The sequence below is a fragment of the Durio zibethinus genome, chromosome 20 (assembly GCF_047325235.1).
Source record: "Durio zibethinus cultivar Kanyao isolate XHJ-2024 chromosome 20, ASM4732523v1, whole genome shotgun sequence".
NCBI classification, from domain to species: domain Eukaryota; kingdom Viridiplantae; phylum Streptophyta; class Magnoliopsida; order Malvales; family Malvaceae; genus Durio; species Durio zibethinus.
This window is the reverse complement of record NC_143181.1, coordinates 2186830-2207542: the sequence shown is the minus strand read 5'-3', so window position 1 is coordinate 2207542 and position 20713 is coordinate 2186830. Positions and strand designations below refer to the sequence as shown.

At 33.8% G+C, this 20713-nt stretch overlaps 3 protein-coding genes across 9 annotated transcripts; 2 read left to right on the top strand and 1 right to left on the bottom strand.

The window, feature by feature from the left end:
• The first annotated feature begins 3949 nt into the window (after positions 1-3949).
• On the top strand, positions 3950-8262 carry LOC111315414 (polyadenylate-binding protein RBP47-like). Of its 2 annotated transcripts, XM_089749364.1 has the most exons (6): positions 3954-4498; positions 5371-5851; positions 7028-7086; positions 7171-7301; positions 7420-7516; positions 7762-8262. In XM_089749364.1, exons 1-6 carry the CDS (start codon positions 4136-4138, stop codon positions 7936-7938), a joined length of 1308 nt encoding a protein of 435 aa, XP_089605490.1. In that variant the 5' UTR covers positions 3954-4135; the 3' UTR covers positions 7939-8262. The 2 variants fall into 2 exon arrangements, with proteins under 2 accessions (XP_089605492.1, XP_089605490.1); XM_089749366.1 differs by lacking the exon at positions 7420-7516 and having other exon boundaries at positions 3950-4498.
• Positions 8263-10144: 1882 nt separating this feature from the next.
• LOC111315413 (uroporphyrinogen-III synthase, chloroplastic) lies at positions 10145-15943 on the top strand. Of its 6 annotated transcripts, XR_002693289.2 has the most exons (11): positions 10155-10437; positions 11849-11936; positions 12393-12459; positions 12756-12874; positions 13309-13404; positions 14103-14158; positions 14462-14547; positions 14860-14994; positions 15393-15458; positions 15540-15706; positions 15782-15943. XR_002693289.2 is itself a non-coding variant. In XM_022917102.2 (10 exons), exons 1-9 carry the CDS (start codon positions 10228-10230, stop codon positions 15439-15441), a joined length of 906 nt encoding a protein of 301 aa, XP_022772837.2. In that variant the 5' UTR covers positions 10155-10227; the 3' UTR covers positions 15442-15458; positions 15540-15943. The 6 variants fall into 6 exon arrangements, 4 of the variants coding, with proteins under 4 accessions (XP_089605313.1, XP_089605312.1, XP_022772837.2 ...); XR_016330626.1 differs by having other exon boundaries at positions 10147-10437; positions 14837-14994; positions 15540-15943; XM_022917102.2 differs by having other exon boundaries at positions 15540-15943.
• Positions 15944-16147: 204 nt separating this feature from the next.
• Positions 16148-20235, bottom strand: LOC111315411 (serine carboxypeptidase 1-like). Its single transcript, XM_022917101.2, has 8 exons — positions 19799-20235; positions 18305-18412; positions 17945-18219; positions 17566-17835; positions 17166-17272; positions 16865-16948; positions 16683-16788; positions 16148-16604 (listed from the first exon to the last, which is right to left on the bottom strand). The coding sequence occupies exons 1-8, from the start codon at positions 20181-20183 to the stop codon at positions 16452-16454; spliced, it is 1488 nt and encodes a 495-aa protein (XP_022772836.1). The 5' UTR covers positions 20184-20235; the 3' UTR covers positions 16148-16451.
• Positions 20236-20713: the final 478 nt, after the last annotated feature.

The following is a 20713-nucleotide window of genomic DNA, read 5'->3' as shown; positions in this document are numbered from 1 at the left end:
ATGAGAGATTAATAAGCAAAATTCATATTTACATACTCATGTAACAGAGCTTAGCTGTATGAGAAATCCATACTTAGATAACGTGTGATCTAGATTCTAGGCCTAGCTAGGTGGAGTTAAGTGACCGGCGCTGGGTGGAAATCATTGGTATCGTAGTCGAGTGCAGTGAATTTGGCAGAGGCAGTGAGAGCATCGTGATCTGCTCCATATAGGCCACGCCTCAAGTTAATCTTATTACGGCTGCTGGTATTGGTTTCTGCTACTTGGTTTCCCGAGCAGTACCCATCAGCTAATTTATCTATCTTCGAAAGCCTAACTTCCTCAGTGGATCTGATTACATGAGAGAAAAATAATAAAACAAATAGAAAGGTAATTACGAGCGAAAATGATCTTAGCCATGAGAAACCGGATATGGAATTGGAAAGGGATTAGCTAGAAAGGTAAAAAAATATATAGTAAAACAAGAATATCTATCTATAAGAGAAAAAGAGAGAGTGAATAATTGAAGAGGACTAATGATGGGATGCGCATCTCCCTTTGCCTTAGCCGGGTTTTTATAGACTTCAAGGCCGGCACACATCTATACACTATATATTAAAAGGATCCTAAAGATCATGTTTGTGTCAAGCTCCGATTTCAGAGTATTTTTAAAAGGATAGAAGAGAAGGATGTTTAAAATTAAAGATAAAGAGTGTTCCTTATATTTGTATTTCAACGTACAAGTCATAATGAGTGAGATTAGAGTGAGAATAATAAGGAAAATTAGAAATAAATTGAACTTGCTTAATGATGCCTAGACATTCGAATTAAGAGCCTGTATTTGCTCAGTCAAAGTCTAGAATTGTTCCATGGTTGAGTTAATTTATGGTAGGGTAAGTAAGTTGGAGTGTTGGCTATTGTACGTTTCCATCCCTACCAGGATGGCAGTGTTTCCTTCCTCTAAAGTTCTTTTTCTAAGTAGCATTGTTTCTTGCTTAGCTAGTAAGTTGAAAAAAGCCCCTTATTTGATGTGCCAAATGTTTGTGCAAAGTTTCAATCTCAAAGTATTCCTAAAAAGATGGAATAGAAGAACAATTAGAGTCAAAAGTAGAGAGTATTTTCTGCGTTTACACTTTCACACACAAATAAGAATGAGTGAGGTCAGAAAAAAAATAATAAAGAAAATTAGAAATAGATTAAACTTATCTTAATGATGCTTGGACATTTGTATTTATAAATAAAAGATAAGAAAAATTGGGGGACAATAAGAACATGGCTAAACTAATGTGATATTGAATATATTAAGTCGATCTGATATATCAGATCGACACAAATGTCAAAATTACTTTTGACTGTTTACTAAAGGCTTTTAATAAAAAAAAAATTACTATACATTGTTTACCATCAATGCCCCTAACAAATCCTATAGTTGACATCTGTCCATTTATATATATTTTTTCTTTTTAAAGTATTTTTTATCTGTTTTTAGAAATTTGCATTGCATTATATTAGTTCAAAATCTATACATCTATATCTATACTACTATTTATAAAAAGAATCTCATAAGCATTCTATACATGACAGTTGTTTTTATTTTTATTTTTTGAAATTTAGTAAGCTTTGGGATGTAAGAGAATATGGGTAAGCCTTTTACACATGACAACTACTTTTTTTTTTCTGGTTTAGTGAGCTTTGAAGTGTGAGGAAATGTGGGTTACTTTATAAGTTAGATTTTCAAAGAGTTTGTTATTATATACGTTTTTTTACACATAATAGTTATCCATTTTTTAAAGTTTAATGGGTTTTTGGATGTGAAAAAATGGGACTTGCTTTTTTAATTGGATTTTGTTTGGGGAGTCTATTTTTATATATGGATTTATCTCATGCTTTTGTTTTGTTTGATACATAAAACAAAATCATAATATTAGCTTTTAATCTCTCACTAAATTGTAATATTTCTTTTATATGTATAATTTTTTATTTTTTATTTACTATATAAATACAAATATAATACATTTAAACATTTTTAATTTTACTTTTATAATACATTTCAAAAAAATTATTTAAATCAACCAATCCCAAAACAAGCGAGGACACAACACTAGCGACCTTAATTTGAATGGACAGTATCAGTACAATTCCAATTCCATCCGAAGGTTGTCTCATGTCCATGGTACTGTCTCTGCTCTGCATGTCCCATACAACTATTTGAGGGTTTCTTTTTTCAAATTAGAGAATGCTGTTTCTACATTTCTCAGTGTTTTTTTTTTCCTTTATTATGGGAATGTGAATGAGTTTATTGGGCTCTTATCCAAGCCTACATGACTCATACTCTCATATCGCCGCTAGGCCCAGAAATATATATACACACACACACGTATACAACTAAGGTCAAACTATATCCTCCAATAATGTTGTACTTAGCTAAATGACGTTTGATTTACTTCTAGTCAAATTAACAAAAGTTGCAGTCATTGAGATATGGAAAATCTTTTAAATGGCACTAAGTCACTAACGGCTTTCTATTTTTGACCATAGAAAGTGGCGTTTAATTTTGAGTGGAACGACAACGAAGATATCATTTTTAAGGTCTTACAAGAATATTTTATTATCTCTTTTGAGGAGTGTTTAATTTTTAAAATTAGAAGGGTGATGGGAATAATTAATTCCTTTTTAACAAGAAATTAATAAAAGTAAATTCATTGTATAATAAATATCATATTTGAAGAATCCATAAGCTAATTCTTATATCTTTATTAAAAGATAATTTCTCGTAAAATTAAAATTTGATTTTTAACATTTATAACTTTTTTTAGGCTTTGATTTTTTTGTTAAAAAAAAATCAATTTGGTAATATATTTTGATAATATATGTAACCATGAGGCATATACATAATAAATAAGCAAATTTAAATATTGCATTCATATAAATCTTTTTATTAAAAATGTATTGCTTGCCCCTTTTTATATAACACTTTTATATATTATAAAAATATATACAAAATTATTTTAATGTTGTTTCATCCCCAGTTTGGCACGTTTGAATTAATGAATATGTGTCTTATTGCCTAACAAGACTTAGTTGATTATTAAATTTCATTGTATGTGAATCAAATTTAATTATTTAGGTAATTTATAATTTATTAGTTGATTACCTAATTAATTAAATAAATGTAATTTAAAAAAATTAATTCACTCTAATTATAATAAAACTAAAAAAAAATTAATTCACTCAATTATTTTTTTAATAAATAATATCAAACAATCAAAAGTAAAAAAAAAATTAAATTGATAAGAGTTGGAAAATTCGACGGAAGAAAAGAAATTCAATCAAATGAATAGAACTAAAAGTTTACTTTTCTCGTGATTCAATCTTTATGATATATGTTGTAATACGAATATCTCTCATAATTAAATCAACAAAATGTTATTATATACAGAATTAAAACCATCAAATTAAATGATTAATCATAACATTACTTTATTTATTATAGCATAAATCATGATTGTCAAATAAAACATAATCAAATTAGTTAAAATGATATATATTTTTTTTTTACGATTGAAAAAATCACATATTCCCATTTGAAAATATCAAAACCAAACTAAAAATAGTATTCCAAGTCTCCAACCTCCAAAGAATCTTATATATTCTTATCCCTATTGACGTAAATTAAAAAGGGAGATTTTTTAATAATTTCTAATAATATAATTTATTAAATCCACAAATTCCAAAATCCAAAAATTTTAAGAAATAAATTTATAGAATTCCTTAAAGTTAAAGTAGTTGGCTGGCGGCGGATCCAGGGTGAGAGTGACCACAAAACAGTATCCCATGCATATCCTCCTCCGTTTTGACAAAATTAACGGTTGAGATTAAACTATCACAATCCTAATCCAACGGTCAAAACCACAATCGCCTTTCGTGTTTCCATCACCCTTTGCTTAAATCCTCTGCTGAGGCCCTCGCCGTGCTCTCTTTTATCTCTTCTATTTTCTCTTCCCTTGAAAATTCTCAGATTCAACCTTTTTTTCATAAAGCAAAAAATAAAAACTCGGATTTAATTCAAATAAACATCCAAATCTTTGTTTATTTGTTTATATTTTTTAAGAAAATAAGAGATAGTGATAACAATAATAATAATAAGTAGAAAAGGATGCAGCAAAACAGTGGTTCGCAGGAACAGACCCAACGGCAGCAACAAAAGTCACAACAGCAACCGCCACAATCGCAGCCGCAGTGGGTGGCGATGCAGTATCCACCGACGGCTATGGTAATGCAGCATCAAATGATGCAATCGCAGCATTTTGTGGCGCCGCCACCTCCACCTCAGCACTACATGCCTTATCACCATCATCATCACCATCAGTACCAGCACCATCACGGCCACGTGCAACACGCGCAACAGCAGCAAGGATCCAGCGGCGGCGGGGGCGAGAACAAAACCGTTTGGATCGGTGATTTGCATCATTGGATGGACGAGAACTATCTTCATAGTTGTTTCGCTTCCACCGGCGAGGTTGAAAAAATCTCATAAATCTATTTATTTAGTAAATATTTAGATGCTTAATTTAATTTGCTATGATTCATAATTTTTGTTTTTACCTTTTATTATATATACACACACGTTGGAGTGCTAGAAAAACATTTGTTTAGTACTATTTATGGAAATATTTTTCAAATTAAATGCATCTCCATTGATAATTAGGACGATAATTCGATGTGTTGGATGAAAATATTTCTTTAAATAGTAACCTTAACGAGTATTATTAGGACACTTACTAGCAAAAATTATTTGTCTGTAAGTATTATTAGTCTATCAAAAGATAGGATTTGCACAATGGTTTTAATGCCTTTGGTGCCTTTTTCGGTGGTTGATATGTAGTTCCCGTGGTTATACTTAACTACTAATCAAATGCCAGTAATGAGATTAGTGTCAACTGGCAAACTAGGTGATGTCAATTCCTGATTTGGCTATTTCAGGCATTTAAAAAATATATATAAAAAGAAAAGCTCAATTGACTAGAGCCTGAAAGTAGTATAGAATTTGACTTTCCTGGCTGATGATATAGTCTGGAATGTCAAAAAGCTGAGAAGACATTGCATAATTCTGGAATTGTTTGACTGTTGAGGTAAATTAAATGTTAAATTCAAAATAAAATGGAAAAGTTATTTTCTGATTTTTTTCCTATGTGGATGTATGAAAGAAGTTTGTTGCATTTGGCTTAAATGTAAGGTTTACACATATAGTGATGACTTTGCATAAATTCAAACCACGTATGATTGATTTGAGAAGTCAGAGGAACTTGAATAAAAAGAAAGATAGAAATTTGATCCAGGGTTTTAGTTGCTTGCCAAACTTCAATTGTAATTTGGAATTTATTTGAGCAGATTACATCCATTAAGGTCATTCGCAATAAGCAGACTGGTCTATCAGGAGGATATGGATTTGTGGAATTTTTTTCACATGCAACAGCAGAGAAAGTTCTTCAAAATTATAGTGGCATTTTGATGCCTAATACAGATCAACCTTTTCGTCTCAACTGGGCTACTTTTAACACGGGAGAGAAGCACACAGAAAATGGTCCTGATCTTTCTATTTTTGTAGGAGATTTAGCTGCAGATGTTACTGATAGCCTATTGCATGAAACTTTTGCTAGTAAATATCCTTCTGTTAAAGCTGCAAAAGTCGTAATTGATGCTAACACTGGTCGATCAAAGGGTTATGGTTTCGTGAGGTTTGGAGATGATACTGAGAGATCACAAGCCATGACCGACATGAATGGTGTATATTGTTCAAGCAGGCCTATGCGTATAGGTGCTGCAACTCCCAGGAAATCCTCTGGGTATCAGCAACAATATTCTTCACAAGGTATTTGGTTATTTAATTTGCTTTTTCTTTATGCATTTATTTAAGCTTGCACGCAATGGTACTTCTAATTTCTTAAAATTTATTTAGTCATATTTATATATATTGCTAAAGTGCTTATATTTTACCTCTATATTGACTTATGCACTTGTACTTTTTGCATCTAAATGAATGTTTTTCTCTTTAGGATCCTCTGCAGTTTTAGATGCTAAAATTAACTTGAATCTTGCCCCACCTTTTCCCTTTGAAACACCTTCCTAACAAATTTGGTGCAGCTGCTCCTACTTTGACGTGATTTTTGCACTGAGAAGAACAGTGAGTCCTTCTCAGACAGTTCATAATTTTCTATGCTGCATTGTTGGGCACTGAAATGCTGGTTTTCTGTTTGTGTTTTGTGTAACTACCTACTTTGCCTTTTCTGTTGGGCAACTAGGTTTTGTCTCTTTTGATGGGGTTTTATGGCTTTCTATGTTGCTGTTTATAAGCACTGCCCTTTTCTCATGCAATATCATGTAAATTGTTTGCATCCTTCTTAAATGAGCATGACTAAATTTCGAGAGGGGCATTGCATTTTCTTTGTCAGCAATTAAATAGCATAAGGGTTGTTAGAAATTGCCGAGGATAGTTCATATATCATATGTGGCCTGTGGTAAGGACTAGTTTTGTGAAGAAACTGTTACTATGAATTGCCTTTTAAATTGGATATGAAGAAGTTTAAAGTTTATTTATTCTCAAGATTTTTCAAATTGAAACTACCATAGGATTGTGTTTTATGAGAGAAGTTAATTGGGTTATCTCTAATTTGGATTATATGTGATTGAGAATTTCTGTCATTTTTCCATGACCGTAGCATCCTTTTATCTGAACTATGAATCTTAAACTTAACCATCTTTCTCCTTTTTTCTTTTTTCTTTTTTTTAAATAAATCTTAATAGGCTTTTGTCAATGTAGCAATTGCATGATTGGCATTGTACGAGAAAGTCAATGCTGAGATCGTTGCCAAATCCAGTTGCTTCTGTACCTGGTTTTATATCTGCATCCTTGCACAGAATTAATTTTTGAACCTATTCATCCTTGCCTCATCTAATTTTCAACCTCTCTAGACAAAGTTACTTGTTATAGTCTAAAGCTTTTAGGGTTTTTGTTTGATACTTTTTGCTTCCTTTTTGTTCTTGGAAGGTGGCTATGCATCAAGTGGTGCTTCAACCCAATCTGATGGAGATTCTTTGAACACGACTGTGAGTTTTTCAGTTCCTTCTTTCAGCTTTGACTCTTAGGAGCACCACCATTTGTGCCCCTTGGCTAATCAAATTGTATTTTAGATATTTGTTGGAGGACTTGACCCTAATGTCACCGAGGAAGATCTCAGGCAACCTTTCTCTCAGTATGGTGAAATAGTCTCTGTTAAAATACCTGTTGGAAAAGGATGTGGTTTTGTACAATTTGCCAACAGGTAAAATTTTGTAGCCATCTGCTTTTTCCGTATAATATAATGTGATATTAAAGGTGTAATATAGTTATTAACTTATTATTGAGTTACTACCTTGATGTAACTTCTTGAGTCTCAATAGGAACAATGCTGAGGAGGCATTGCAGAAGTTGAATGGGGCGGTAATTGGCAAGCAAACGGTGCGTCTTTCTTGGGGACGCAATCCGGCAAATAAGCAGGTCTCTTATGTCTATCCATAGTTTCCTGTGCCCTCCCTTACATCGTTTATTGCAGCATTATGATTATGAAAGCTGTTACAACATGCTTTTACAGAAATGGATGAGAGCCACTAAAAATTAGTCATTACCAAATTTCTTAGGAATTATTTGATGGCAGTTTCTGAAACAAACCTTTGAAACATCTTCCTAGCTGTCACTTGAATAAATTGTTTTTATTTAATCTATTATTATTTGTGATAATGCAGTTTAGAGCTGATTACGGTAACCAGTGGGGTGGAGCTTACTATGGAGGGCAGATGTATGATGGCTATGGATATGGATATGCTTTGCCACCGCCACATGACCCTGGCATGTATGCAGCTGCAGCTGCCGCATATGGAGCTTATCCTATCTACGGCAGTCATCAGCAGCAAGTAAGCTGAAATAACAACAGCAGGAGAGAAGTTGTAGGCTGTAGCTCTAGTAAGTAGACACTCAAACTAGAAGGGGGGGAACTGCCTGGTTAGTTGTTACTCCGTAGCTCTCTTGGTTCTGTAGAATTCTTATAGAAATCCCTCCATATGAGGAGTGGAACTGAATTTTGACCACTTTAAGTAGGTTTTTTCTAGGGATTGGATTTATTATTTGTTTAATTTTATGTGATAACAAAGGGGAACTTGGTGATTGGAATGTATGACTTGGCTCTTGGCTGACCCGTGTGGTAGTGTGCTTCATGAATAAAAGTTAATAACTTGTTCCCTGCTGCTCTTCTTCACGCATAAATGGAAGACCGTTTTTTTTTAACTTGGATCACGTTTAATCTTTCTTATTAAACAATATCTTTTACACTTTAAATTTTTGGGCTACTACAATTAGAAGTATTCATAATTTGATTTTAATTGATCTACCGAACCAATTTAATTTAATCAATCAGTTGATTATCAAATTAATTTTGATCAGTTATCCAAAATAATTTTATAAAATTTTTTATTTTTAATTAATTCGATTCAAAAATTGAATTAATTGATTTAATCAAAATTTTAATCAAAATATTATAAAATCTATATTTAAAACTAAAAATATATGAAATTATTCATTTCAATTTAAGTTATTAGAGTATATAACTTAATATTTTGGTGTTTGAATTTTTTTAAATGATTTTATTTAACTTATTTCACATATGAGAAAATAAAAATTTAAAATATAATTTAATTTAATATATTTTATTATTCGATTAATTGAAAAAAATTAACTAAATCAATCAAATTAATTTTGATTGATTAATTTTTTAAATTAAAAATTTAATTTAATTAATAAAAAAATAATATAATTCGATTAATTCGATCTAAAATTAACTCAAATGACGGAATAAACACTTCTAACTATAATTTTGATTGTTTGATTAAGATGAATATTGGTTGATTCTAACCATATTTAAAGTTATTTTTATTTATGTATTTAAAAAATTATTAATAAAATGGAGCCTAACTTATTTTTACTCATGGTGCTCTATTTTTTTTAGCAAATAAATCGACATTGTTATTAAAAAATTATAATTTTTTTATCAGTAAAGATCGGTTGAGTTTATAAGAAATTCATTTATAAAATATAGTTTTGATTCTCACTAGTAATGATTGATTTTTTGTTAAATAATTTATAAATCTAATATAAATTTAAATTTTGATTGAAACTTAAGACAGACTCTGATTTTGAAATATACGTTATTGGTCTATTTTTTTTAAAGCTACATTCCAATTATTTTATAAAACGGTGCAAATAATAATCACGAACATGAGCGTAAATAATCACACCAGCATTAGTACAATGATGATGGGCGGTTAAGCAACATTGCTGCTCTTGTAGCCCAACGGTGAAGCCAAGAGCCAAAATCTTACGGCGCTGCCCCCGTATCTGGGAAAAATATCATCTGAATTTATGAATTTTGTTAACTTTAGTCTAATCATGTCATCCAATTATATTATTAAAAAATTTAATTTAATTGTTATCTAATTCTATTATTAAAAAATTAATTATTATAAATAAAATAAAATAAATATTTTATTTTTATAAATTCTTACATATAATATGTATAATTAATTTTTTTAATAATATAATTACGATATCATTTAAATAAAAAATTTTATATATGAAATAATCATTTTGTCCCCTCCACGTGGCCCTCATTGTCAAACTAAACTCGGTCATCATCCCATCACGCTACCCCTCGTTTTCACCAACTATAGAAAAACCAGAAAAATCAACGGTTGTTTCACTGTCATCCATGAGGAATGAAGGAGCTGCAGGGAATTAGAAGAAGCCTCCTCTTTTTAGTCCTTGCTGGCAAGTGTTTGGACCATGGGGCGGGAGCACAACATCCAAGGGATTGATAAGCGGAAAAAAGAATAAATCCACCGTTTGGTTATCCGAAAAAGATCAAGCAAATGTGATCAACGGCTGATCTTAAAGAGAAAAAGTGGTGACCGAAGGAAAGGCAAGGATGCTAGAGTGTCGGCGAGCATATGACAAGGGTACTACAAAAGAAATAACACGTGGCATTCAGTAACCTCTACAGGTGTACCCACTTTAAGCGTCGGCATAAAAAATTAGGGGTTCAGTTTTGTTTAGTCTTTTTTTTAGTGATACAGAAATTAATTAATTATTTCATGGTTAAGTAGTTAATTTGGTAACAGCTGCTCCCTTTGGCCCATCCCTCCTTTGCTCAACACGTTTCAATGGCTCTCCTCTCTCTCTCCTCTCTCTCTCCTCTTCCTCCGCCATGTTCTTCTTCTCTGCAACTTCACACCCGAATCTCCTTATCTCCTTCCAAGATCGGAGCTTCTTCGTCTTCGTCGACTTCGCAAGTGATTAAAAACACTCCTTCAAATCTGAAAGTCGTCGTCACCAGAGAACGAGGCAAAAACGCTAAGCTCATTAACGCTCTGGTTTAAACTCTTATCTCTTTCGTTTCTCTTCTTTGAATTTTTTATTTTCTTTTCTTTTAAATCTTTTTTATGATTTGATTATTACTATTTCATTTTTGTTCGTTATCAAGCTCATTAGTATTCTGCTTTTCTCACATTTTACTTGAAACTTCAATAGGAAAAAGGTTCATTGTTTAACTGTATATAAAGAATCATCCATTGCATTCTGAATTTAAGATCGGTTCATCATCTGTTTGATTAAATGCTGAAACAGAAGCAACATCTAAGTCATTTTTAATTGATTTATGCAGCATCTAAGTCATTTTTAATGGTTTTTTCCTCAAATATATATATTTTTGTTATTTTGTACTCTTCTGTAAACGTAAATACTATGATGCGAACTTCGAGTCTGGTTCGTAGCAAATAAAAATATAGAATTAAAAAATATTAAAGAATGTAGAGCACATGCCATTGCTATTTCGAAGGATCTAGCTGTAAAAAAAAAAAAGTTAATATTAGAACCAGTAGTACCGGAGATATATTTAGGTTCAAAGTTTGTCTGGAATAAATGAATTTTTGAAAATTTTATAGGAATAATTTCTATTTTGCGTTTTGCGATGATTGAAGAGTGACAATGTAGAATAAAAATCATTCCATAAATTTTGCTGAATTTATTTATTCCATATGTTTATATGAATAATGATAATAGAGAAAAAGTGATTTATTGAAATAATTTTTCCTTCTTCTATTATGAACTTTTGTTTAATTTAATTGAGTTTCTTAATTTTAAAATTTTTCCTCAAATGGTTAATGGTTCAAATGGACTAGGTATATTTAGGTGCATTTGGTTATGTTAACTTAGTTCAATAGATCAGATGGCCTTTATTTAGCCGTGGGAAGTGAAAATTTATGGCCTTGAATGGAAGTTAAAAAAATGGAAACCACTATTGTCATATTTTCTGTGCTTATTGCTGTACCCTGACATCCACTGTTCCACTGCTATTCCTGTCTGTTCCCATACATATATCTCTGTGCTTTTCTTTTATCCATAGCTTTCATTTAAATATTTGATAATGGGAAACATTAGGATACTTAAATGAAATTCAAATTTTTTTTATTTTTAGTTGATTGTGCAGAATTATAATTTAATGCCCTTACTTACTGCAATGTGTGTTTTATGGTGCCTTGTCTGTTCACTTTAATATTGATTATTCATTATTCAGTGTCAACTGATGGTGAGTTGTAATGCTGATTCTTGGGTCCCACTGATGCTGTTATCTACAATAGTCCTTGAACATGTTTGTTAGGCCTAAAGGATATAGCTAAATCTGTCCAAGGACAATACATACTAAAATCGGACATCCTGCTATGTATTCAGCTCAACATTTTTCATACAAGTATGTATTCAGCTTAATATTTTAGTAAATCACAGGCCGAACATGGGATCAATTGCTTGGAGCTTCCCCTCATTCAGCATACACAAGGGCCTGACTTGGATAGGCTATCCTCTGTTTTAAGTGGTAACTTTGAAAACTTCGTGCTCTATATTGATAGTGCGCATGGTTAGTGTAGTGAATAGACTGTTGCAAAATTGACATGGATGGCAGGCAATCTTTCTTTGGAAATATATGTCTAGTTAGTTTGAGGATGCTAGTCTCCTTTAATGCTTGCTAGATATAATACACATGGTTACATCCATTGGCTTCTAAGCTGTTGCTTATAAAGCCCTGTTCAGTTTTGGCCCGCAAACTCAAACTATGATATTTGTGATTTTGAATGGCATTTTTTGCTTGATTATACTGCTTCTTCATTGTGTGAAACAGTGGAATATCTAGGGTATAGTTTTGTGGTTATCATCATGAATAGTATGATTGCAATCAATGCTCCTAAGGACAGTCTAGATAAAGATGGTACAAGTTATTTTTGGCTGTCTTGTTTTATAATATATGTATATATATTTTTTTTGGTGGCCGCAGAAAGGACATTTGATTGGATTGTCATAACTTCGCCTGAAGCCGGTTCGGTCTTTCTAGAGGCATGGAAGTAAGGGCAGCGAGGAACTTTCTTTTCATGTCAAAATTTTTTTCAGCATTTGGTTTGGGTTTTAAGAATCTTTAATGCTCAAATGATGTGTTATTGCTACGTGTATTAATTAATTTAATCATGCAATATTCATATTTTTATTAGCAATGCTTAAAAGTTATATATATGTGTGTGTTTTACATGTGGGTGTGTCTAAAGGACATCTTTATTCATGGCTCCTAATTACATTTTTGTCTTTTGATTAGAGTTTAATTTACTTTGCTTGGATGCATGGGCTTAATTTTTTTTTTCTTTAGGGCAGCTGGAACCCCAAGTGTTAGGGTAGGCGTTGTTGGAGTTGGTACAGCAAGTATTTTTGAGAATTTAATGCAATCATCAAAGCAATCGCTCGATGTTGCTTTTGCACCATCAAAAGGTACTTATCTCTCTTTTCATAAGTTTATTTATGTGTCATCTTTGTTAGTGTTTGCATATAGGCATGTGTTTAAGTTAATGCCTATATTCAATTTTCTAGGTCATTTATAAGAAAAATAATCTTACATCTACTTTGGGTGGGATTCTTCTAACCAATAAATGGAACACATGCCATAATTGTTTTTGTCCTATTAATTTCAATGCATTTACGAATTTGTAGTAATTTTTGTTTAAACTGCAAACATTAAATTTTGACCTTTTCGGATGCTTATGATTGCTCCTCATTTTGTGAGATATTTTTTTCTACATTAGCTTATTGGTGATGCCATAACATTATCTACCCTATCTTTTATGTGATTGACATGTATTTACGGTTATAGTAGAAATCATGATACTAATTGCATTCTATTATGTGTTTAAATTCAACTCATTCAGCAACAGGCAAAGTTTTGGCTTCAGAGCTTCCAAAGGATGGGAACAAAAGGTGCACAGTCTTATATCCTGCTTCTGTAAAGGCTAGTAATGAGATTGGTATGGTTATTTTTATGGTTTTCTGATTTCCTTTTCATGGATATCTATTTTTCTGGCGTGATTTTGAGATTTTTGTTATTTGATTATGTGATATATCCCTCTCATGCATTACCATTTAATCAGAGGATTTGTAAGCTAAAAACTTGACAATGAGTAGCCATGACTTTCATCGAAAACAAGAGCCTCAAATTTTAAATCCTTTAAACGATAAACTCGAAACTTAAAAAATAAAAAGGGAGAAGAAACCTTTACCTCGGGGCTGGAAAAAAATGAGATTTAAGTTGTGAAAAAACACATAGGTTGAGTCAGTTTAAAGCTAAACCCGCCACCAAAAAAAAAAATCTATTATCTATTAATAAATGCACATCAAGGTGTGGTGGTGTCCTTTTTATTACCCTCAAAAGATTGAGGTTTGTTGCTTTTGTTGTTCCCCTACTATTGGTATTACTTATCTGAAACTGTTATTTACTTGAGTTAATTAGTTGCACAATCCATTTTCCCCTGTTATATTTGATTTGTCTTTCTTGGTTTTGTGAATTTTCAACCGAAAAGTCTAGCTTGGTCGAGGAATTCTTATAAGTAATTTTTTCTCATTGCTGTGCTGATATTTTTCTTAAATCTAGTGTCATGCTTGAAGTTTAATTATTATACTAGGAAACTGTGAAAACTGACCCTTGATTTTGGCATATATGTTGCAGAAGAAGGCCTCTCTAATCGTGGATTTCAGGTTGTGAGACTGAATACATACACAACTGTGAGTATCTATGTGTTGGTAATTTTAGTTTCAGGTCCTTTTGTAATATTGTATGGACAATAGCAGCTATATGAGATATTTGTCAGAGTAACTATCTCCTGCAAAATGGTGTTGGAGTCTGTTGATAGCCCATGAATGTCTTGGAGACTGCATTATGCTGCTTTATTTTTTGTTGTCCTCCCTTGGTTCTTGTGATAGCAAGATTTACTCCTGATTCAATATAGTAGCTTGTAATTGAAGATGGTTTTTGACCGCCAATTGAGCATACTCTCTTGGTCCTTGATGTTTAATCATTCCTTTCAGGTACCTGTTGATCATGTTGACCAAATAGTCTTGGAAGAGGCCCTATCTGCCCCGGTTGTTGCTGTTGCTTCACCATCTGCAGTTCGGTATATAGTTGATTCCTTTCTCTTTACTTGTAATTAGTTTTCCCAAGTAAAAGGCTAACTTAAAGTTTTTCTGTCTGTTAATGAGGAAATTCTTGCTTTGAGCTGACCTTCTGCCAGCTCGTTAACCATCCTGTAAATTTGTTACTTCATGTAACTTGGATTATCATGGTAGTCGGACCTTACTTTATGCCTTTTGATATGGATGACAAAAATTTTTTCCTTGCTCCTGTTTTGGCTGCCTGAACTTGCCAAGCCTTTTATTGGGGCAATTTTTTTTCCTTGTACTTAGTTTATACACCTCTGCTGCAACAGAGCCTGGGTCAATCTTATTTCAGAACCTGATTCTTGGAGCAATTCAATTGCCTGTATTGGCGAGACAACTGCCTCAGCTGCAAAAAGATTGGGACTGAAAAATGTATATTTTCCGACACAGCCTGGACTTGATGGGTAATCCTCTTTCTTTTTTCTAAACTTTCTGCATGATGTTTCTGTATTAGAATTTACTGGTCGCTAAATTGGTATGCTCTGACCTTAAGTAACGGTAGGTTGGATCTGAATTCCTTTGACTGTTGAAGCAACCATAGAGTTAAACTACAGCCAAGGTCCTGCAATTGTATTTTGCTTCAATAGCCAAGGCTCTGCTGCCAAAACCACTACTCTTGAGGATTGAGTGAAGTTCTGTTTGAGCTGAGCTTCCTTGACTTGGCAAACAAGTTCTCCCATGTGTTATATTCACTTTTTTCCTCTCTCTAGACCTCTGTAATCTTGATTGCTTATTTATCAATTGGAAGTTGTTATTGACTAAATTAAAGATTCTGACAACTTTGATTCTTTTGGATTGGCAGCTGGGTTGGTAGCATCCTTGAAGCCTTAAGAGCTTATGACACTTTTTAGGAATGAAAGTTACTAAGGTAACTTTTTTCCCCTTTTCTCTGGTTATTCCTCGAAGTAATATCATATTTTCTCAAAGAATAAATGAGTTGTTCTACTAGGCTCCTTTGGAAGGCTGAAGAGAGGGTGAAGACCACAAGCCTTCCAATTTCCGTGTGAAGCGCAGAGCACCAAAGTGAATAAAGTTTTTCCAAGTCATAGGATGGGAATTTGTTGAAAACTGAGCATTTTGAAGGTGCATATCCTATTGGCAGCACTCTAATTGGAGGTTAGTCAGAGGCTATTCATTCAACTTGTACATAATTTTTCTTACCGTAAGCCCATTTATTCTACTCAATGTCAGTTGTGTTGAAATTGAATTGGGGCACTGCGACTCCATGAAAGCTGATAAGCAGTAGGAGACTTTATCAATTCAAGGTGTAATAAAAGTTAGTGTGCCTTTTATGTTGTAGTATGACATTTTTGTACGTTTAAGCTGAGAATAAAAATCACTTTAAAGTAAGAACCTTTGTGCTAAAATTGCAATCTAGTATGTTTATACTGAAAATTTTATATTTTGCTGTCAATCCTTCCCCGCATGAAAATTTGATTATCTTATAAGGTTTATAACTGAGTTTCTGCTTGTGAGGGATGAATTCATTGAAATTTTACACGAAGGGAGATATGTCAGGTAGAGATAGAGAGGTTTTCACACCCATTGCACAAGCTCTTTGCGCTTTGGCACTTTGGCCTAATTTGTACAAGGATTATGCGCTTGAATGATTATGTATATTCGTAGATAGATGTTAAAAATAGAAACAAAATAATACATTGTCCATACATTTCTTTACCTTTGGAAATAATTCCATCAGCAGAGAACTGGTTCAATTTTCCGATGATATTTCTTCTCCTTCCCTTTAACTTCTGTGAAAAGTTAAATAGAGAAAGCATATTTCTCCTTCCCTTCCCATTTTAAATTTCTGGAATTTCAGAATAAGAGAGCTGCAGTACCGTGAGGGCTCTCAATGGGTTTGTTAATAGGAAGGAGGGCTAGGAGGCAGTTTCCCCTGAAGGAAAGATGTGATCATGGTAAGTGCTCGTTCTGGTTGGTAGCTTGGAACTGCGTGTCCAGCTCCCCGAACTGTGGTAAAAATCAATCCCTTGTAGCCAACAACGTATCCTCCAACCTGCCACCATCAGCGTTTAAGTATGCATAAAAAGTTATTGCTTTGGATCTATCAGATGGGCAGGAAAGATCATATTACCTCACTATTAGAGTACCATGGCTGCCATGCTGTCTCTACCGGAAGTTCTAGGGCCTTTATGGCATACCTAGAGGATGTCACTGGAACTCGACCATCTGTGTCGCCACTGGCAGCAGAATTTATTTTAGAAAAATAACCAGTACATGTGTTATCAGTCAAGTTAGGCGACTTTTAATCCATACCTGTATACCCACACCCTAATCTCTCTTGCTAAATGCCGTATTTCAGGAAGAATAGACGTCGGGCTGTCTGTCCATCCAACATTACTGAACATAGTACAGAAGCAGACCGGTCAGGAATTCTGGTTTCGCCCTTCCAATTTTTTGTGACGTAGTATATAAAATTTCATGTAATTTGTATGTGTATCTTGTTATTGTTGATCGTAGATAATATAGAATACTCCATGAAAACAGATTTTTGAAAAGCGAATTGGCGGATTATTTTGTGAATGTCTTGAAAGCAAGAAACTGTGGTCATGCCTACCTGCAACCTGACCATTTTGTAGCTTTGGCATGAAGGGTTGCTTGTACCTCGGCAAGATTTAGGTAGGAATTGACGTGACTTTCGGAGCAGGGATCAAAGTTCATGACCTAACAATTCAAGATCATCGTAGAATTAGGTCAGTCCATGTCTTTAGGCGCATTTACTCTGAAAAGCCTTTTGACTTGGCTTCTCTAATTTTGACTATAAATAGCTCACATCTATGGTCAGTACTTTTTATATTGCTTTTTTGGTATAAATACAAGTTTGAATATAAAGGAGACGAGGGTTTTAACTTTCTATGGCTGAGAACCAAAATTTCTTTCCTACTCATTTCTTCATTGTCTTAATCAGTAAAATATTGTTGAGTAATGCATGATAAATTTAGTAGTATGATACTTACATTGCCATTTGAGCCAGGTTTTAGTGCCGATGAATTGCATGGAGGCGCGTAAATACCGTACAAGTCAATGTTTCCCATCTCTATAAATCCCTTAATTTGATACTTTCCACATAGGATACCATCTGCCATCTCGTTAACTGAATCTTCACTAGCAAAGTTGCAGTATTTCTTAATTCCTTCATTGGTTTCATCTGAGTTGAGAGCGTGTGTCCATAAATAGTCATACAATCCCTTTGTACAAATGCCGTCATCTACCCAAGCATTTCCTATCTGCAATATCCATTACAATTCTCAGCTTTAAGCTTTTAGATTCTCTCATTTAGCATACACAAAGATAAGGTTCATAGTGGTAGAAGGGTGGTTTTGTCAGTGAACTCACAGCAATTCCTTTGAGATTGATGACGGTTTGATTTGTGTTCTTGTTTCTTGAGAGAATATAATAAGCAAGTTGAGGAACATAATGGCCGGCATAGCTTTCACCAGCTATAAAAAAATCGCGGGTTTTGTACTGTGGAAATCTTTCAAGCCAATTAAGGAGAAAAATGTAGGAGTCCTGTGCTGTTCTCTTGTCACCTACTTTGGTGTAATCAGAGGAATCATTTGAATAAGAAAAACCAACTCCTGCTGGTGATTCCAGAAAGATCACGTTTGCAACTGCAAATTTGCCAAGGATATGTCAATTGAAATCAAGAGAATCAGATCATATGTTATTGTCAAACTGAAAAGAAAGTTCATGTACCATTGTTCCATGCATATTCATTTCTGTAAAGCGTTTTTCCATCACTGTTTACTCTGAAAGGTCCAAGTTCCTGCATAGCTCCATATCCAAACGACGAGCATCCTGGACCTGTACATCATAGTCAATCAACCCTTTTCTGCCTTTTTTTTTCTAATTAATTTCTATATTCTAGACACTATATTTTGCCTGGCAGAGTGATGATAATATTCAAGACCTTCAATGACCATGTTTACCATGACCATTTGATGTTGCTGCTCCTACGACCGAAGGTGGAAAAAACAGAACTTCCTTTTCTTTTTTCATAATAAAATTAAGAGGTGAACCAAATCAAGATTCCATCAAGGGAGTTAAATTTGTTTGCTCTAATTTATTGAGAGTATATATTTGTTACTGCTGTCAGAATTAGTTGTAAACTGATCTCCTAACACCGCTATAAGAACAAACTAGTCCGGATCACTGCTAGAAAGCAAGTGATTCTGTAAATGTTTATAGAAAAAAATGTAACAGATGTCGTTAGATTCTTCCGTAAACCTACAATCCAACTTAGCTGATGAATGAAGCAAACGCTATTCTTTTGATCTTTCCTAAAACTGTTTGAAATGTAATTATTGAATGAAGCTGTCCAGGTACAAATACAAACAGATATTCTAGAAACTGGGAAAACAGGTTTAAAAGATGTCAGTATCAAATAGCAAGAAATACCAAAGCAATGGCAATTCATGCCGTAAAATCCGCCCAATTAGTGGCGGGACCCCACTAAAATATGTCTGGGTGATGTTTGGTTCATGATTAAGCTTTGGGATAACGACCTTCCCTAGTTGCGTTTTCTTGAGAGAAAGCACTTGCTAATTGTTTGAAAATAAGGGTCGGAAGGCATATAATTCTTAGTGAAGTGGGCCGTCCCCATTTTGGAATCCTACCTAGCTGGATTCATTTAACAACCCTATGAAACGACTTGATGGTCCTTGTTAGGTGGAAAGTCGAAGATTCCAGGTCCCTTGTCTCTACCATGCGTGGGGAACATACAGGAGTGAATAATTTGCTTCTCTGGTTGGCAGGAGTATGACGTTTTTGAAGCCGGAGGTGCTCTGTTTCTATTGAAAGTTGAAGCACGGTGCTGATTTCAGATGGAAAACGCACTTTTCTAGTGCTATTATTGTTTCAGAATGGACATTCGTGAAATATGATCAATTAAGAACTGATTTATGGATAGGTTAAACATGGGAGTTCTGCATCGGTGTTTTGCAGAACTGCCTTCAAGCTTCTCTATATAAATCCTATTTCCCAAAGGCTGAGTATGCAAATACATCTCTTTTTTGCATATACTCACGCATATCATTTTTATTATTTATGTATATAATCAAATATGCAGACCATGTGATGCAGTAAATGACAGATGCTATTGCTCTGGCATATTCGGGTATGAATGCAAAATAAACTTGAAAAGCTATTTGTTGATGTAGAATTGTAGACGAATTTGAGTAGTTAAATTACCTCCATTTAACCATAAAACGAGAGGCTTTTTTGAAGAATTTTCTGGTGACTCCACAAAAAAATAGAATAACGTTCGATCGGCTATGGGGTCCACTGTTACATAGCCTGCATACTGGTTAAAATCCACTCCTTCAGGCTGTCCCGGCAGTGCTTTGATCTTGTCACCTTGCATCAACCCTTTTTGAGATCCTACATACACTGGAGAGTTCTGGCTATCTTCTTGATCATCTAGTTGAGCCCATGATTCAGGGTGAGGAGGGTTTGAGGATTTGCGAGATTCGATCAACCTGTTGAGATTGTCAATCTGGTTTCCCTTGCATGAAATGAGGAAACCTGGAAAGTAGCCAGGCAATAGTAGCAGCAACCATATGATAATAACTTTCATTGCTGCTAATTTAATTCAGTGCTGAGTTGGCGGCCTCAGGACCCAAGAGCTTATGGAAACTTAACTTCTAGTAGTATATATATATTTGCAATGCAAGGCAATGCTAATGCTACTATAAACAGCCGAAAGACGACAAGAAACCAGGATATTTTCCGATGTTCCTCTCTTCCATTTTGTAGCCAAGTTACAGCTTGGCTTGTGGTACTTGCTTAGAACTCTTCTGGGGCCGGCTTGATATATATTCCCATTAGTGTTTACGGATGAAAGTTGACTCACTTTGGAAATTGGAGATATCCTCAATCTTTTTACCTCCTGTACTGCAGTTACTTTACCTCATAGAATGACTGCAATTTGAACAGGCGATGACAGCGTTTTTCAACTCCAATACGACCCCTGTAATTGCTGAATGCATGATTGGTCCAAACTGTGAGTGCGTTCTAAAGCTTTATGAATATGACTACTTCTCAACACTCCGTTTTCCTGACTTTAGTACTTTTCACATGGGATCCAGTCATTATCTTTTTTTTTTT

Excerpts from the sequence above, each read along its gene's own strand:
- LOC111315413 (XM_022917102.2), top strand. The coding sequence starts at position 10,228 with ATGGCTCTCCTCTCTCTCTCCTCTCTCTCTCCTCTTCCTCCGCCATGT. Across the intron at positions 11,937-12,392 it reads GCTATCCTCTGTTTTAAGTG|AAAGGACATTTGATTGGATT; the intron begins GTAACTTTGAAA and ends TGGTGGCCGCAG. Across the intron at positions 14,548-14,859 it reads GCTTCACCATCTGCAGTTCG|AGCCTGGGTCAATCTTATTT; the intron begins GTATATAGTTGA and ends CTGCTGCAACAG.
- LOC111315411 (XM_022917101.2), bottom strand. The coding sequence starts at position 20,183 with ATGAAAGTTATTATCATATGGTTGCTGCTACTATTGCCTGGCTACTTT. Across the intron at positions 17,273-17,565 it reads AACCTGGCTCAAATGGCAAT|GTCATGAACTTTGATCCCTG; the intron begins GTAAGTATCATA and ends TTGAATTGTTAG. Across the intron at positions 16,605-16,682 it reads CATGGTACTCTAATAGTGAG|GTTGGAGGATACGTTGTTGG; the intron begins GTAATATGATCT and ends TGATGGTGGCAG.
- LOC111315414 (XM_089749364.1), top strand. The coding sequence starts at position 4,136 with ATGCAGCAAAACAGTGGTTCGCAGGAACAGACCCAACGGCAGCAACAA. Across the intron at positions 7,087-7,170 it reads GAGATTCTTTGAACACGACT|ATATTTGTTGGAGGACTTGA; the intron begins GTGAGTTTTTCA and ends ATTGTATTTTAG. Across the intron at positions 7,517-7,761 it reads GCAATCCGGCAAATAAGCAG|TTTAGAGCTGATTACGGTAA; the intron begins GTCTCTTATGTC and ends GTGATAATGCAG.